Source organism: Vespula vulgaris, chromosome 1 (assembly GCF_905475345.1).
Source record: "Vespula vulgaris chromosome 1, iyVesVulg1.1, whole genome shotgun sequence".
NCBI lineage: Eukaryota > Metazoa > Arthropoda > Insecta > Hymenoptera > Vespidae > Vespula > Vespula vulgaris.
Window position 1 is genome coordinate 11,450,133 of NC_066586.1, and position 19,587 is coordinate 11,469,719.

Here is a 19,587-nt window from a genome sequence, read left to right on the forward strand (position 1 = left end):
AAAATTTTCATCAGATATATTATATTCCTAGTATATATCAATAAACAAATAAAGACGTGGAGAGTGTTATTCGTAAATGAAATTATACGGATATAGTAAATGATCAATTAATAGCATAAGATCAAAGTAATTTTACGTACACATGTTTTTTAAACAATCGTCGAAAATTTTGCCTTTTTCAATTTGACATGTCTTAAGTTGGCCAACGTGATAAAATCAGTTCGGAATGGAAAATTCAAACGTTGTTTCGTCGTCATTTACAGTGTTTTTATCGTGGTACATAGATAAAAGAATTAATACTTTCATGCAAATAATCTTTACGTATCGATTCACGAAGCGAAGTATATAATACGATTAGTATTTATTTAATTGTACGCGAGATTTTGTTATACGTGTAACTGTATGACGTCGATCCTTCGATTTTTTGATCGGATATTTTACGCGACGTAAAATAATTCGAAATAATCCGAAGAAATATATCTTTCTTAACAATTAATTGTAGATTATCGATTTTTATTACGAACAAATGTTAAATCTTGTAAACTAGTGAAACGAATTTATAGGTTAAACATACATATCTATTGTTCGTACTATGTACATGTTTTCATGCGTAGAGTTCACATTGAACGTGTGTTGTAAACTTGCCGGCGTCCATTTATATTTATCAAAATATATTATATCACAATGAACTTTTTCGAAAAGGTAGAGTATCGATGAATTAAAATTAATAAATAATTACGTTGTTGTAATACGATTTAAAATTTATTTCAGTATTATCCGGGATAAGATACGATTTGTAATCGTCTTCGTGCCAGCCATTATTTTCATCCCGGCGGTTCGTCAACGACGCCACCAAGGTGACCTGAGTACGTTACCCGAGTTGTCACCACTTCCTAATAATTTCGCCAACAGTGTCACCCGAACCTCCGCGAAGAGAGGTTCGTAGTACCCGACACGGTGGCTCAGCACAGTCATGGTATTTTCTTTTCTTTATTCTATCTTTATTCTAACAACTTTATTACATTTTAACGTTTCCTACTACTCTCGAGTAACGCGAATATTTTTTTCAAAAAAGTAAGAAAAAGAAGAAAAGAGAAGGAATTTCATTTGGAACGAACGATCGGTATCGTTATCTCGAAGATAAATGGATCATCTCGAACTGATTCGATCTTCGATTTCTTCCTTCGAAAACAAAAGTGACTTCGGAATCGTTCGTGGCTCTTCTCATCGGCTATCAAAATATCATTGTAAGCTCAACATCTTGACGATATATCATCGTGCGAAGGATTTTTTCTATATATCTTTCTATATTTAAATTACAATTTTCTTCTCTTCTTGTTCTTATTTATTTATTTTTTTTTTCTTATGTGGAATGTTTCTACGATAGAATATTGTCTTATCTCACGCGTATCGACACTTGTGAAAATAAGAAATATCGATAATAGTTTCCTGTTCGAAATATTTTTTTTTTTAGCAATCACATCAACACGTTATAATATTTCCAACAACACTTAAAATCGTTTCGCAGTGATTCCGGTGTTGCAAAATCGATAGAAAATGCGTATTTCCTTTTTGGAAACACACGACAAAAAGAAAGGAAAAAAACAGTTTTAGTGATTTTCGTTGTATCTAACAATTTAGCTTTTTCGAACCGTTCGAGCGTGCGTCCGCATATACCTACGGAAAACATGCAAGGTAATGGTAAATCCCACTTACGAAACGATAAATTATAATACAAAACAAAAACTTTTTTAATGACAGACTGTTTTCTCAAATGTTGGTCGTATAACACTGGTTAAAGGCTGCGTGTAATAATGTTTCAAGGAAATGTTATTATCATTATTATTTGATATACGTTCGTAGATAATATTATTTTTTATCAACAATTTCAATCAATGTTTATCAGGATTTGTTATCAAATATCCAACGTAATAACCAAACCGACGATACTTTTTATCGTTATTTCCTCGAATCATTCCAAGCATTATTTTGTAAATATTGTCGAAGAAGTTATCAAGGCATGGAGAGGGGGAAGTATACGATTCGCTGGATCTAAACTCGATCTTCATTCTTAGGAGAGACTCGAAGCAGCGTATATACGGCACACAAAAGAACCATTGTCCTCGAATCGAAAGTATTTCCGGACACATAGAATATATAGTTTTGACGTATATATTCCGTACAAAGCCTGTGTGTAATTTTAACTCTTTCCAGTCATAATAGTTATAGGCATGGAGTATACCATTAATCGAAATTATTTCTGTTCGCATAATAAATGATGTATACTTAATCAGTTATTGCTACATACAATCCATCAAATTAATTTTATTTTAATTATGTTAAGAGATGTCATTTTTCTCAAGAAATTCTTTTTAGAAAATTAAAAAAGTATTTTGCTGATAGTATCTCGATTATAATGATAAAAAAAAAATGTTTTTGCTGGCAATATTATCATCTCAGATAGGAAAGAATTATAGTCGTGCATAATATTATTTACATATATATTCTTATATCCTTTTTAATTTTATCTTCTGTTTGTTTAGTTGGATTTGATTATCTTGAAAATTCTTGAAAATTTATAAGTTAAAAAAAAAAGATTATTTTCAGATCAAGGAAATTTTTATTCAGTACAGAAATTGTTAACATGAAGTTATAGTTATTCCATACAATTCAGTATAATATTTAAAATCTCTTACATCGTAAAACTCACTTTTTAATCGTACGTTTTGTTTAACCAGATTTCGTTATTTTACAAATCTTGGAGAATTTCTAAGGAACAAAAAAGAAAAAAAGAAAAAAGAATATCATTTTCGGATCATTAAGAAAACTTGTTCCAAGTAAAGAAATTATTAATGAGAAGTTCGCGTATCTCACAAGTATCTCACATTTTGGCGTCACTGATAATTATAGATAGAGAAAACCCTTATAGGAGTTATATACAGTGATCATTACTAGAAGAAGACTACCAGCCTACTCTCGTTCCGTTAGCTTAAAACCCTTCAAAATTTGTCTAAGAGAAGTCTTTTTGGACCGGAAAGAGAAGAGATCCATCGAGCTCTCCTCCTCCTCGTTGAAGCGGCGCCAACCCTTTCGGAAATAAAGAGAAAGAGAGAGAGAGAGAGAAGGAGAAAGAGAGATGGAGAACTACGTTGTCCGATTTTCCACGAGCAGTACCATCGCTATTACCACCTCCACCTGCAGTTTCACCACCTCCACCTCAACCTCCAGTATTACCAGTAGCCTCCGACGGGCAGCGACGCCTCCGACGCTCGACGACGGGCCCCGATCAATAACGAGCGTCGTTCTCGGCGACGCCGACGTCGGTGAAGCGTCGCTGCGCGAGGGCAGAGCCGCAATAGTGAATTTCGCTTGGAATCGACGCGTCGAGTAGGACACACGGAGGAAAATCAGGCGCACACGCGCCCACGATCGAGCGTTCGAGGGTGGCTCCTCCGTTTTTTTCTCCGTTAGCTCTCTTTCCTTCTTTATTTCCTTCTTTGTTTCATTGTATCGTGATCAAATCGTTCGCGTCGAACGCGATTATATTCAAGAAATTTGAGTTAAAACGAGGAATGAACTCGAGGATCAATCATCGTTCATCCGCCTTTTGCAGAACGCGAGTTTCCGCTTCGGAGAGGCCCACTCGAGAGAGTCGACACCGGACCGGAAGCTGGAGCTTGACTGGTGCTGCATCTCCTCGATAAGTTTCCCGTACGAACAGGACGACGAGATGGCTAAGGTAAGTCTTGGATTATTATCATTTTTATTTTGAATTCAATGAAATTTTGTTACCATTATCTTTGTCTTTTGTCGTGTCATTTTTATGTGACTTCAGTTTTCTGTGACTTCAATAGGGTAGGGACTGATTTGTAGTATGTATAAGAACTGGAAAGTTCTGTATGTTTTTTCAAGTAAAAGAAGATAATGTATTTTTTTATGTTTATTTATTTATTTATTTATTTATGTTTGTTTATTAACATTTCATTCGCATTGTATATATAATAACATTGTAATTTTCTATTAATATTAATAGCTACTTTTCATCTTTATGAAAGTTTTTGAACTCTTTTCCAATAGAATGATTCGTCCTTGGAAACTAAAAACTCATTCTAATATAGACAGAATTTTTAAATAGATCTGATGTTGTTGCTTCGTGTAAATCTCTAGTAAAATTATTTTAGATAATTTCAAGGATATTTGTTTTACTTTATACAAATTTGCTTTATTCGTATCGATATTCAATCGGTTAAACTTGAGAAATATTTCAATGAAATCGAATAATAGGAACGATTTAATATTTATTTTATTCACATACGATAAATAACTCGTATTTCCAGAAGAAGATAGTATTTGTATACTATTTACGTTTGATCGTGTTATAAATAAAAAATTTCACAATCGTAAATTATTTTCTCATCAATGAGAACAAAGTTCGAGAACCAGAAACTGTGAATGCATTTGCTCGGTAATGGCGTGCGGGATTGCATTTATTAAAACTTGATCTAACAGGATCTTAGTTCCGAATTGATTTTTATTCGAATTAAAAGTTCGAACGGAAAGCTTTTTTTCTTATTTATTTATAACGAATTCTACTTGACCGTGGGCGTCATTGATTCGACAGGAGGGTCAGAAACGTTCTTGGGACATGTATTTTGTATCGATGTACTTCGATCGACCCATTTTGAGATGACCTAACCGAGTAGAAATTTTCGTTCAAGGGTAACGATTAAGGATTATACGTAGAGTAGATCGAGAGCAATTAATTATGAGACATTTATGGATACTATCGGTTATCAGGGTGTGTTTCGTTAGCAGGACGCGAAACGATTGGACGATGGATGACAGATGCCTATGCTCCATTTTTAAGTACTAGATGAACACGAATAACTCTTAAGATGTATTTGTAAATATAGTTCTCTCTCTCTCTCTCTCTCTTTTTCTCTTCTTTATCTCTATCTCGGGACACACGTGGAAGTAATAGGTTTCTAATTCACCCGCAACGTGTACCAAGAACCAGACCTGCTTTCGACGATAAAAACAACGAGTGCTCTATTATTAACGATCATCGAAGTGGTCAACGCTCGAACGCGGGAAAAAGCGTTTGGAGAGTCTTCGAGCGTTTTCCTCTTATGCGATGTATCAGAAACGTTGTTTCGTGTTGAGAAAACGACACTTCAATAGTAGCCTGTTACTCATCTTTATTAATTAAATGGATTATTTTTTTACTTGTAAAAGTTTTTACGCTATAGCTGTTGAATTATGAACGTACCAATGAATCGAATTTAAATGGAAGAATAATCTTTCTCTAGAAAACGTTGAATGATTTTCAAATCAATGTTTGATAATTTCATTAACTTTGAAATGCAAAGTCGATGTAAATTACTTTCAGTCCGAGCGACTGACGATTTCATCTAATATAATTTTTATTATATTTCCACTTTCTCATTAAGATTTAATGGTTTCAGTGCTTATCTTCGTGCAAAGTTTCGTTGTGTTTCGTTCGCGTTACAGCCGTGTCGCGTATGTTGGCCCGTATATATGTATGTATGTATGTATGTATGTATGAATGTACATATGTATGTATGAAGAGGACGCACGAGATTGTCTGCGTACATGTTCATGTATTACAACCACGTATCTTTTGTGATCGATAAGCATGTCGCACATATATTCCGTATAGTCAACACGTAGTCGGTCTTCGATGTACATTAAAAAAGCCGAGGACCGCAAAAATTTTGTTACACAAGCAATGATTATTTGCAATCTTGTTGTTTTCATACTTTTGTCGTTCGTTTATATTTTTTTCTTATATGTGTGAATATTATTTGTTTTAATATTTGTTAATTTAAATATTTCTCTATCTTTCGATTGTTTTCTTCTTTCTTTCTTTTTTTCTTCTTAATTGAAATTTTATCCTTTTACGTTAGTCAATATTAGATATATTCGTCTTAATTAATTTCTAGTTGACATAAGTTTCTCTTAAATCCTTTGTTGCAAACAAATCTTCATGTTATTATTCTCAAAACGATTATAATTTATTTCGATTTTGAAACTCTATGTTGATAGAAAAAAATGACTTCTTCGATTATGTTATCGATTTTTCTAATTATTAATACAATCGTACTTTAATACTCAGGTATTTCCGGTAAATCAATTATTTACATTTTATCGTTATTTATTCCGAAAAAAAAAAAACAAATTCCAAGAGAAGAAAGGCCGAATGTAAATATTTAATGAGAACGTATTAGTCATAGGTCTCTCTCTCTCACACTCTCTCTCTCTCTCTCTCTCTCTTTCTCTCTCTCTCTCTCTCTCTCTCTCTCTCTCTCTCTCTGTCTTTCTTTCTTGCTTTCTCTTTCTCTCACAACGACGACAAGCGTCGGCGTTTGAAGTTTTCAACGTACACGACACGAAATCAATAACGAAGAGTGCACCCTCCGTGTCCGACATTTGCGATCGAACGTTTCCGGAAAAGTTTTTACGGTCGGTTATAGAAATGTCCCTAGCTTAATTCTTTCGATCGATAAAAATCCATTATGTGTTTTCATTATATTATCAGATGGGATACGAGCGAAATGGATTCGAGCGAGTCTTCGTTAAACTTTCAGGCGGCCTTTTTAGCGGCTTTAAGTGTCAAGTTATTTCGCAAATGAGAAAGAATTTTAAAGAATCTTTTGTCTTTTTAAATTATTTTTGTTTGTAAAAGAAAAGAAAAGAAAAAAAAACAAGAACATGTTACAAAATTTTTTTCAAGAAGGTGATCTTTCGTTTTCCAACCTAACCGTTTTTAAAGAACATTAATCATCGATGTAAATCGAATGACGATGAAAAAGGAATTTTCGAGGATTATTCGATCGATCTAAGTTTATAGAGAAACTTATATCTAACTCGTATACGTAAGATAGAATAAAAAGGTTGAAGAAATAGGTAATACCGTCCGAGATGTTTGAGAAAGATAGACGAAAAAGACATTTTTACGGAGACTCGAATACGTCTCACGGGTGAAAGAAGCAACCCACGATGAAACCCAACGAGAAAACATTGCATGTACTTATTCGATAGAGTTACCGATCCGTAGCCATACGATGTTCATAGGTATATACAACATATATGTGTATATATAATACATAAGTACGTACGTCGAAGCTACGTAGTAGGGAGAGGTTTCTCAAGGTCTTCTCGTAGGATTTTTACACACCAGGGAACGGATGTACTACTGTAGGACCGGGTTTGACATATCGTCGATTGGTAGTCGCGAAACGAAACAAATTCGATCCTAAAATTGATAGGTGTGTCAGATCACAATGGAACCAAAAAAAAAAAAAGTAAAATGAGCCGACCTTCGCATAATGGCCGCGGTTAAACTAACCGTGAACGAGAATATAATTGTGCTCGAATTGGGTACGTGCTTTTGAGAACACGTTGGAATCAGCCAAACATGCCGATTCTGCTCGATTTTTTATTGATAAAGAAAGAGACGATAAGAGAAGGTTTTTAATGCATTGCAGATAAGAGTTTTATTTTTTATATCGTATCAATATTCATGTAAATTTAAACGATTTGAATAAACAGTTAAAAATACTATGTTTACTCGGAAATATAAATTTTTTTCACCTGTTATTGGATAATTCTAATTTGTAGCTAATAAATATGTAATAATATGAAATACGAGATATTTCTAGTGATCTGGTTGCAATGTTTGAAAAATCTTTCAAGAAGGACTTTAAGAGAAGTGAACGGAAACGAGAATATCGGCTCGAAGTCCAGTCGTGCCAATAAAATTCACGGTTGGTGACGTGGACGGGGTTGGTCATAGTCGAACGATGAAGCGATAAAATAAATTAAAAAGCTTGGTATCTAAGGAACGAGAGAACCGATACTCGTGAACGACATTTACGATCTCACCCTGGAGAGTTCAGGCGACAAGTACTCTTCTAAGAGCAACGATCTTACATTTTTCGTCGTGACATAAGTCGAAGAAGATCGTAAGACGTCGTTCTTTTTTTAATTCTTTTTATTTTAATAGGATTATCCAGGAAGAAACTCGAGTGATCTTCGTAACGAGGCTTAAAATCGCATGGCTTATTAAATCCCAGGCGTTACGCTCGCCTTCGTGAAATAACATTTAGGCCATGCTATCGTGTTAATGTGATTTCATTATGATCGCCGTAGTAGCGTGTCGCCGTCGTAATTACATTAAAATAACCGCCTTATTCCACGATGAATAGCGGAGAGTAAGAGAGCAACAGAGAGAGAGAGAGAGAGAGAGAGAGAAAAGGGTCCAGATATCACTGTATAGATTTAATTAGAATTCTCCTTTTATACGGCGAACAGTGACGGTATCTCGGAGAATCTTGTCCCATGATTTTATCCGTTAAACTAAATCGAAGGAACGTGAAGTTCCTCGTTATTAACCTAAATTGAGAAGCACTGTAAACCGATTAAAATCGATTGGAATGATAACGATCGAGTAACGATATCTTAAATGTATAGCATATAATCAGAGTGTATATTATCATTATGAGATAACAGTGGATTGTTAGCGCCTTAGAAAATGTTATCGGATTTTAAATGAAAGAAAAGAAAAGAGGATCGATAGATAATAATTCGTATAACGATAATATCAAGTGTTGTCGAATGTTTTGTCGAATGAAACAATTCTGCTAGATATTTTAAAAAACGAAATATATTATAATAACGTCATAAAAATGTAACTACAATCTGATAGATTCGTTTGAAGAATGTATTATCTATTATATTGTTACAAATTGATATCTGAAAAAATAATTTTGCCAAAATCATATACATTTAAGGGTTTAGACGATCCATTTATATTCACGTTACTAATAATAGTTTTGGAAATAATCAAGAGTTAAATTCAAATGAAATATTCACGTATTTCCATACCACTCCGACTTTTTATTTACCGTCTAGCAATATAGTTTGATATTGCTATTTAGTTTATTGCCGTGGTCACGCTCGATGCGATGCCACCATCTTCTTAGGAGATAAGAAATATATGTATATTATTTTACAGAAAAGAGAGAATATAGTCGCAACAATCCGCATGACCTATGGATACGTGTTTTAGTACGTGACTTTACACGTCGAGCGTGCGTTGTATCGGTCTTATCGTTTCATGGTATAGCAACGATCGACGACAAAGGCAGTACACTTGAAGTTTCGATGTTCTCGCAATAATATTATTGATCTAACGAGCTTTTCTTATTTGCTTGTCAGTTCGTCGATCCTTTCGTGTTCTTAAAAGGCGCGTGATTTAAAAATCATGATACAGAAATTGTAAGAAAGAATGAAACCGAAAGAACGAAAAAAAGAATGTTTTGCACTTGGTTAATTATGAATTAAAGTCGTTAATTGTGCATTAGTTGGTAGGTAATTGAATCACTCTTGTTCGTATTATGTCTCGAGCCGCCGTTCCTGTTTAGTGATCGATTATATTCTCTAAGCGCACGGTACGAGCTCGTCCGCATTCAATCATGCTACCCAACTAGCTGACCAATTAGGAGAATTCGAATAATCAGGATGAGAGGAATTAGTTTGGGTAATATGTTGAAGCACGCGGATTATTATTAGGTCGCAATCTGTCTCTCGAGAGATTCGAAATTCAACGGAAGTACTTACTCGCTTCAATGTTTTTGCGAGCAAAATTATAACGTTCGAATCGATGATAATTATTGGATGGAGAATTATATTTTAGCAAATTAAATTAACAAATATTGAAGATTCTTTATTATCTTATTTCAAATCCGATCTTTTTTATTTTACATTCTGTGATTTGCTATTTGTTAACGATAAGAAAGATTATTTTGAAATAAAAACAACGAAAACAAAAAATTCGTTTCTCTTTTTATTAAAAAATTTTATAGTTTATCGCATATAGGATAAAGTATTTTCCAATCGAAATAACAAACAGAAAAAGAAATTCATTTTTCTTTTATTAACATTTGATTTTTTTACATTTTAAAGCATGTTATGCATTCGTATTATCGTATATAAGTATACATAGGTATATGAAATAATAAGATTTTCTATTCGATGTACCATGATATATCATTTTACCGTATTCTGACATTGGCGGTTGCTTCTATCGCTCACCTCGAGAATATCTCCGAGCCCTGACACGATCGATAATGGACAATGCACCTCGTCGTCCTTGCGGAAACATATTACGATTCGCATTCTGTCTCACATACTAGAATAGGAGAGATATACCGTACGACGAAAATCGATGCATTTCTATACATGCATTCAGAAGAAGAGCATATATTGTAAAATTGATCTTTGCTTTTATAACAATTACTTCGATAACCAGAAAAACCGTTTCGAAGGCGTAAATGCTATCGTTTGAAGATTAAAGAGAGGAAGAGAGGTGTTTTCATGGCCGTAGCCTATCTCAAAGGCAAACAGAAAGCAAGAAAGAGAAAGAAAGAGAGAAAAAGAAAGAGAGAAAGAGAAAGAGAAAGAGAGAGAACTTTCCTCATGCGAACGATGACGCTTAGCGTAGCGGAGCCTCGGTTTTGTAGTGTATTCTACATGTACATACATCCATCCATACATACATACATACGACATATGCGTCGACTCGCATACGGATTCACGGGCCGGTGAATGCAGAAACGGCGCGTTTCAGGAGAATAGTAATAACGTTGGTGCCGTCGAGGAGAGTAGTGTCAGGACGGACTGGAGATGGAAAAAGATAGAGAATACGCGCGTACGCGTATCTCTCGTTATTCTCCCTTGGTATTGTAACTTACGAACATTCCCGTGTACGTAGATACGTGTCTATGTGTATATGTATAGAAAAGTATAGTAAAGTGTTATAATAGTGGATGGATGGACATAGTGGTGGCATAGGTGGAGAAGCCAGAGATCACCGAGCGAATCCGTTTCATTGTCGTGCGAGCTTCGCTCGCGATCGCTCTCTTATCGATTCGTCTCTTTATCTCTTTCTTTTTCTCTGTCTTTCTCTCTTTCTCTTTTTTCCCTTTTCTTTTATCTTCTCTCTCTCTCTCTCTCTCTCTTTCTCCTTCTTCTTTCCTTCTCTTTTTCTCGATATCTCATTCTCATTAAAAGTTCCAAATTCGAAGACGACAGTGAAGAAGGAAAGTTTTATAAAAGAAGGCTAAATAAGACGATAAGTGCAAATATTCTTCGTTTGGCTCGAATGAATCGACCGTGCAGAACGATACGATGGGGTAGGTCCTGTCTTGATTTATGTTTCCTTCCTATTCTACCGCTATTACTACTAAGTCCATCAAGGACGTTATTCGCCTGAAGGAAATCCGGGCTACAAAGGTAGTTGTGGCAGCTAACGGATGACCCGCTGCGTTTCCAATGGAATTTTCGTAGTTCGAAGAGAAAGCGTGAGGGTTTATGCTTCGTCTACGAGCGAATAGAAGAGGCAATGTGAATTTTATGGTACGACCTCAAAAAGATGGAAAGTGAGGGGAACTAAGACAGTCTTTTTTTGTCAAACGTCTTTGATCTCTCCAGTAAGTTAGTGTTCACAGTGTGAACTTTTCTTGGAGTTCGTCAAGTACATCTTTAAGAGAGTGTTCTTCGTTTTTAACTTTTTTCTTTCAAGTGCAAAGAAAATTTTTTATTTTAATTCGGTTGGTATTAATTCATTGCACGTTATACATTTGATTTAAATAATGAAAATTGTAAGTGTCGTTTCCTCATCGAATTCATCGTAATACATTTGTCCTCGGATGTTTTGCTTATCGATTATGTTCGTTACGCAAGTGATCGCGTCGTTAACGAATCGTCTCTCGATTGCGAAATTAATTGATTATTTTATATCGAAGTATCGATAAATCATCATGGTGCTGACGTCTAATCAAACAGTTACTTTCATTGAACATAAGTACGACGAAGGTTTTGATCTATTTCTATTATTCTTGTGGGTAGATAAGGGAAGATGAAATTTTGAATTTTTATCGATCCCTGTGCAGAAGTACGATCGTGATCTTTGTCTGACACTTTTAATTAATGAATCTTACCTGCCAATGCGATAAGTATGCGACCGTGGAATATAATCCAAGTTTTTATCGAAGAAACGAGAATTATTGTTACGGAAAGAATGGATGGTTGGTACGTAAAAATAATTATCAAGTTGAACAACGATGAAAAGGCGTAAATATCGCTTTGTCGAGATAAATGTAACCTAAGTGTAAATCTTTTTCTATTAATAGAATAATTTTTAGATAATTCTATACACCCATCCTACAATGTTGTAATCTTCGTACGTATTACCTGAAAAAGAGAAGGAGTAACGCGGCACGTGTCAATGTCACGTGATACGAAGCATGACCGAGAGATTTCTCATTGGTATTTATTTACCTCTCGTATTTTTCATGCATTTTTGATCAAGGAATAAGTTAGATAAGTGCGTTAAAGAAACAAGACGTGCGTACACATTTCTAATTCAGTTTTCTAATTTCTTTTTCAATTTATGCTACTTCGCGCGTAAAGAAACGCATCGATCATCGAGCTCACGGAACGACTTTACTTTAAGTTTCGTTTCGCTTCGGCTTTAGAAATCGTAACGTTTTCTTCTTAACGTTTCAAGTATCTCTCGATAGAATTCTCGTTGATCGTGTCGTTTTTTCGCGTAGCTTTCGACGAGACATCTTTTTAGTAATAATAACGGGGTATCATCGATGAAATATTCATTTTGCGTTGTTTCCGTTCGTTCGCCAAACGTGACACTTATGATTCTTTACTAATACTCTAAAGAATAGAAACTTTTCAGGCCATTTCGTCGCGAGTATCGAGTTTACATAACGTTATTAACACATGAATGCAATTACAACATCGCTTCTCTGACCGATGCACGCACTCTACGATGACAATGCACTTGTGTCACGAAAACCGTTTGAATATAAGGATTATCAAAAAAAAAAGAAGAAAAGAAAAGAAAAGGAAAAAAGAAAAAGAGCTAATAGAGAGCTAACGGTTAAACGAAAAGCTAAAAATAGAACGTACAAATTAATTCTCGAACTTGTGCATTTTTTATTCTTCTCTGAAAAATGTTGCATAATTAACGGCTTTCACAGCATACTCCAACACAGGATATGCCTTCAAGCTTGGCGATCTATTGATCGCTGGAAGTCGATGATCGATAAGAAAGAATAGTACGGTAAAGTGCATAAAAAGAAAAAGAAAAATAGAAAGAGATATTCTGTCACACTTTGTTACTTTCCTGCGCTTTTCTTTTCTTTCTTTAACTCACTATCTGGAACGTCGTGTAATTTCGAAATCGTACATTCGTACGTTTTATTTCATTTTTTCCTGACAAAATTAATTATCAGTTAATATTTTTTATATCTATAAGTTATACTTAATTTAATATAGTTATATATGTGTGTGTATATATATATATATATATATATATATATATATATATATATATTTAAAATTGGGTTACAGAGGATTAATTTAATCGAATTCGTATAATTTATGCTCTAAGAGATGACAGTCCACGCGTACGTGTGCAGTAGTACAGGTGCGGTAATCAATTCCATTGAAATTACGACAAGTCAAAGTTATGCGACTTGTGACGATCATAAAGCATGTGTTACGTGCGTTGGATCAAGAAAGACACCGTTTTCTCTCTCTCTCTCTCTCTCTCTCTCTCTCTCTCTCTGTCTCTCTGTCTCTTTCTCTGTCTCTCTTTCTCTATCTTTTTCTCTCGGTCTCTTTCTCTCTTTTTCGCAGCGTCGACACACATACATAAATACATACTACGTGCTATCTCTCTGAAGCTGCTACTTCGGTCGACCTAAAATTTCGCGCTCTCTCGTCGATCTAGGCAAGACTCCCGTGAAACACGATAATAGATTTCGGTTTACGCTTTCCGTCCGAGTAGTTATTCGAGTTCAAATCTCTTCTTCTTCATTACGTATCTTTTCGAAATAACATCTCTTTACTCTTGCAAATAAAAAGCAAGTCTAATCGATCGTATACCTACGTTTTCATCAGTTTTGTTTTCCTTTGGAAATGTTTTCAAATATTTACGATGCAAAACTAAAAGATATTCGATTATTTTCTGCCTTTCTCGTGAACTTAATTCATCGTTTAAACAATTTCGAGTTCATTTGTTTTTAGACACGATCACGGGAAGCTCCGTATGTTTTCGACATAGCGGAAAGTTTAACAAATATTATCGGACAATCAATCAAAGTACTTACATACATATAACAAAATCAAAGTTTAGCATAATTGAAATTTAGCAGAATTAGCTTTGAAACTTCTTTCAAATATTCATTTTGAATCTGCAGGGTTCATATTAAAATCTAAATGTGTATATTTTACCGTTTTTTATTAAAAGTTAAATGCGTGTATATTTGGTCGTGTAAATGATAAAATTAATGAATATATATGATTCATTTATTAATTGTATCATTTAGGCGGCCAAGTAAATTGACTTGAAATTTTTATAAAAAGTGAGATTATTGATAACGAGATTTTGCGAGTGATCTCAGTTCGATCAGATTTTTTATTTTAAAATGACAGTATGTACATTTATAAAATATAATATATACAAAGAAAAAAATTCAAAATCAGCAGGAATATTTAAAATAATCGTAGCGGAATTGTTCTTCTTCGACTACGATATACTTGCGATGTTATTGGTTTTTGTCTTTCGAAAGGTTCTTAAATATTTACGATGCAAAACTAAAAGATATTCGATTATTTCTACTTTCCTCATAAACTTGCTTCATCGTTTAAACAATTTAAAGTTCATTTGTTTTTAGGCACGATCACTACAAGTTCCGTATATTTTCGACATAGCGAAAAGTTTAACAAATATTATCAGACAATCAATCAAAGTACATCAACACAACAAAGTCAAAGTTTATCGTAATTGAAATTTAACAGAATTAACTTTGAAACTTCTTGAAATATTCAAAAACCCATTTTGAATCCTCACTTGTATTAAAATTTTATGTGTGTGTACATATCTGTTAATTCTGTTATCTAATTCTAAATAAATGACTCGAAATTTATATAAAAAATGAGATTACTCGTAAGAATTCGAGAATTTCGATTGAATCGGATTTTTTATTTTGAAAATGGAAGTATTTACAATTATAAAATATATCATATACGGAAAGAATTCGAACTCAGCAGGGATATTTGAAACAATCTTTGCAAAATTGTTCTTCTTCGATGACGATATATTTGCATTGTTATCGTTTTTTTTTTTGTCTTTCGAAATGTTTTCAAATATTTATAAGGCAATGTAAACGCTGGAAGAAAACTAAACGATACTCGATTCATTTTGCCTTACTCGCAATACCTTCATCGTTCAAACAAGTTTTTTTTTTCTTCTTATTTACCAACGAGTCAGGTATTTCGTACTTTAGTCAAGGTTTTTAATTAAAACTTCTATCAACTTCGATACGTTTAGTCGAGTTCAAGAGGACAAGTCAAATCTCGACTATGAATATCGCGATTCGATCGATGCCTCATGTAAGTCGATGTAAGGTCAACCGGGGTGACGATGTATGCGATTTTTTTTTACCATTTCACAAGCAAGGCCGTGTTATCGAGAATCAGTAGTCTAACACAGAAACGATGTTTTCTTTCTTTTCATTGAATTCATTGATCGATCTGAGATTCCGTTATATCGTGAATCTAAGTATACAACATACAGTATACAATATATAAAATATATAAAGATAAGATCGAAGATCGATCTCTAATGCGGTCAATCGATACGTTAAATTATTATTTATTGATTCATTGTTAGAAAAAGTGATCTCTCTAGAATAATGAAGAAGTTGCTGGTTAATTCTTGGAACGAAATAATTACTTATTTTATACGAGCTTGTCTAACGAGCAAGAATACAATTTCATTTTTTTTTTTTTTTTTTTTTTTCTACAAAAACTTACAGATATCGATACAAAATACGCACTTGAACTAACTTTCAAGAAGATCGTTAAAACCATAAGTTTTAATTAATAAAAGACAGCAATCAATGTAATTAAATTTATTAATGTAATAACATGTTGATGTAATAACATATATGCTGTCCAGAAGATAGAGAAGAAAGGGATTGATGAATATATTATTTATCGCAAATACGAACATACGTTATCCATAGAATTCAGACTGGTTGATAACCAGTTTAGTTGATAAAAAAAGAAAAGAGCTCATATCAAGAAGAAATTATTCAGATGTAGACCGACAAAGAAGGAAGAGTAATGCAAAGGGGTTAACATCGCAGTCTTATTGTCTCTTACGAAGAAGATACGGCGGCTGGGTGGGCGGTTCGAATTGGTACGAATTGAGGCCTAATGGAATAAACTTACACGCCTGGCCTGGCCTTTGCTCGCAATGCCTCTTTATTCCGCTCACGTTTTCCTTCCTTTGGACGACGACAAAGACGAAGACGAAAACGAAGACGAAGACGAAGACGAAGACGAAGACGAAGACGACGACAACGAAGAATAAGAAGAAGATATAAAATCATAAAAAAAAATGTATACACCTATACCATCACAATTCTTGTGACCATGACATTTTGAATAGATCGATCGATTGATATCGCCGTCGAAAAAAAATGTTTAGACGCGCGATCGATATTTAGAATAATAATAATAACAATAATAATAATAATTCATAGAGGAATCGTACTATTAACGCGATGGGAAAGTTCTCAAGGTCATACGCGGAACTGCGGCTAGATACGTCACACGGTATATTTAATTGCTCGGCGTAACTCGCGCTAGCGAATACGTGAGCAAGAAGAAAAACGATGTAATTCGAGTTACTCTCCACGGTGTGGTGGTAGACGCATCGGCGAGAACTACCCAGGAGTATGGCGATCATCGTTGAGAATATCTTTTTTACGATGTTATACGTGCATTTAGATAATAACGAACAATTTCGTACTTTAACAATACTAAATTTCTTAAATATGTACGATGATCTTTACTTTTTTCAAGGACAATCTAACGAATTTAGGTCGATTAAACGTATGAGAGTTATAAAAATGGTACGTTCAAAGGCTGTTTGGCTTCTTAAATAACGTAGCGTTTATTGATGTGACGAAAAACAATTATTACGTAACATATCGTATGGTTGCAGCGAACGACCTCAAATCTTTGAAAGTATTGCAAAGAAAGAGTCAATGGAATCCTGTTATTATCGAGTTCGACTCTGTTATGAATGTTCACAATGAGTACATTTTATATTCATGAGAATTTTAGAAGTACTTTTCGCATGGTCGCTTTTGTTCGTGGAGATATTGTATAAAATGAGGAAGAAGTGGTACCAAAATGGCGGATGTGTTAGAGACAAGATTATACGCCATTATTGGAAAAACGTTGGCATCGCGAATACGTGTTTAGGAAAAGAAAAATATGTAGATATAATATTACAAGAGTGGGTGAGATTTGCGTGCTAAGGGGGTTTCGAACCGAGGCATAGCTGTGTTAGCTAACCCAGTTCTCAGCTCTAGCGCCGTCCAACAGGGTCGTCGTCGGTGAACGCACTCTCCTCCAACTCTTCGTATCTACCCGGTTCTCTTCGCTTCAGGCAGAGCATCGGTAACACTATTATTAGTACTGCTCTAACGTATCTTCTCTTTCTATCTTCCTATTCTAATCCTCTCCCTTTCTCTCTCTCTCTCTCTCTCTCTCTCTCTCTCTCTCTCTCTCTTTATCTATCTATCTTCTTCTTCTTGTGTATCCGGTTGCATTACGAAGATGCTACGCCACGATCGAACAAGTCGCGATGCGAACGATTTATCCTCGGGTACTACCTCGATTAATCACGTTATCTATTTAAGTCGATCGTAGACGACTGGTTCATAAGTCTCTTTCCTCTCTCTCTCTCTCTTTTTCTTTCTTTCTCTCTACATGATAATTACGATAAGTTGAATTAAACAACTGACGTCAGTTTGATCCAAGCAAATCTTTGGATTCATGCTGATGGTTAAGTTGATCGGAAATTTTGAAAGAGTTTAAAACTATTTCGTTGTTAGTTCGAGGAAATTGCGAAATTTATAGATTCTCTTGCATACTTCGTACTTGTTAAATTGTTTGGAATATCTTTGAGATATCTCTTCGTTTCGACAACGTCAATTATGCATGCTTTACGCGTGAACGAGAAGCTAGAGGATAAGGAAGAAACGAGTTACGCTCGTTCTTACGCAGGAAAGAAAGAAACAAGGAAAGAAGGAAAGAAAGAAAGAAAGAGAGCAAGTTGGGGGAGAGGGAACGAAATAGTACAGAGACAAAAGTAATGCTTCGAGGAAGGTGGAGTGGGAAACGTCGTTGACGAGAACTAAAATTAAATTAACCAAGTGTTGGAGACACTTCTGATTCACCTCGGCACCGAGGGTTTTATTTGGAGATGGGCCAAGGGCAACGGACTCGGCACGCTGATGATCTTCGGGTCAAACTGTTACGATTGCCCTTGAAAAACACGGCAAATTTGTAGGCTTTTTTAGGGTCTCGAAGATTTTTTACCTTTGGGAAATTAGGTATACGATGTTATTTGATGGGAAACAAATATTCCGTGGCCGCTATTCCAATAACGCTGTTTGTTTTCCATCGTTTCGAAAATAGGTCGGCTCTTTCATTTCGTTCAACTAATAATTTTATTATTTTCAAATAACATATATACAGGCACACAAACGTACACGTTCTCACGAAAAAGTTCTAATTCATTTATTCCAGTAAATAAATCAAATATCCAAGTGAAAATTTAAGGTATTAATAATTACGGCAATTGAAGCTGCTATATATTTAACAGAAATAAAGCACATAAATTTGATAAGAAATTTTTTATTATGGTATCATATTAACACGAGATAGGTGGTACTTAATTGTAGGAAATACGAGAAGAATGATACGATCGTTAATTCACGACAAATTTTGTTTATCTACAGAAGGTCAGTTTTATAAATGGCCGACTCTTACCGATAAAAAATATCGGCGAAGTAATTATGCGCGATAAGGTTATGCTCAGCAAAAATCCGTGAAATTGTATATCTACTACTAACATAAAACTTTGTCTGGTTACAGAACGTAGGAGAAAGCCGTATACCGTTGCCACGAGCGGCTCGACCATCGTTTTTTCCCAAAGGAAGAGTTTTAGGAGGAACAAAAATCGGTACTAGTCGTCGTCGATCACTTGTCCTTAGTTGTTTGCAATCTGTGAACGCGGAAGACGATATTTCAACACCTAGCCCAAAGTGTTCTACCCGGGCTACTTCAACTCCTTTGTCTACAGGTAATCGCTCGAAGTTATGTAACTTTTTTTACCGATAAGACGAATACGTGTTCTTTTTCTTTTTTCTTTTTTTCGAACTGAAACGAATCGTTTTGTAAATTTTGTTTTTTTCTTCGTTTCAGGGAACACAGGGAACGCGATTTTTGCGATATCTCCTGTGTGGGACATCGAAGAAAATGATGTGCAACAGTTGGTCTATTTGAGCGAAGAAAAGAGCAACTTCTTCAGGTACGAAGCAAGGTCATCGGTTGGTTTTCTCGATAGAGTTGTCGTGTTCATTGACGTAGAAGAAAAGGCTGGGTTCTCTTAAAATTTTG

The 19,587-nt window shown here is 34.7% G+C and overlaps 1 protein-coding gene across 6 annotated transcripts in view; it reads left to right on the forward strand.

Moving 5' to 3' along the window:
* The first annotated feature begins 118 nt into the window (after positions 1-118).
* LOC127065055 (pinin) overlaps positions 119-19,587 on the forward strand; it is a 41,764-nt gene continuing 22,295 nt past the window's right edge. Inside the window, exons 1-5 of one of the 6 annotated variants that reach the window (XM_050996939.1) lie at positions 119-702; positions 772-976; positions 3,614-3,739; positions 19,063-19,270; positions 19,393-19,498. In XM_050996939.1, coding sequence (XP_050852896.1) covers positions 974-976; positions 3,614-3,739; positions 19,063-19,270; positions 19,393-19,498 — 443 coding nt within the window. In that variant the 5' untranslated portion in view covers positions 119-702; positions 772-973. Of the gene's footprint in view, positions 703-771; positions 977-1,168; positions 1,248-1,641; positions 1,696-3,074; positions 3,467-3,613; positions 3,740-10,692; positions 10,762-11,269; positions 11,440-19,062; positions 19,271-19,392; positions 19,499-19,587 lie in introns of those variants that run through there. The other 5 variants (XM_050996905.1, XM_050996949.1, XM_050996931.1 and 2 more) reach the window with 5 other exon arrangements.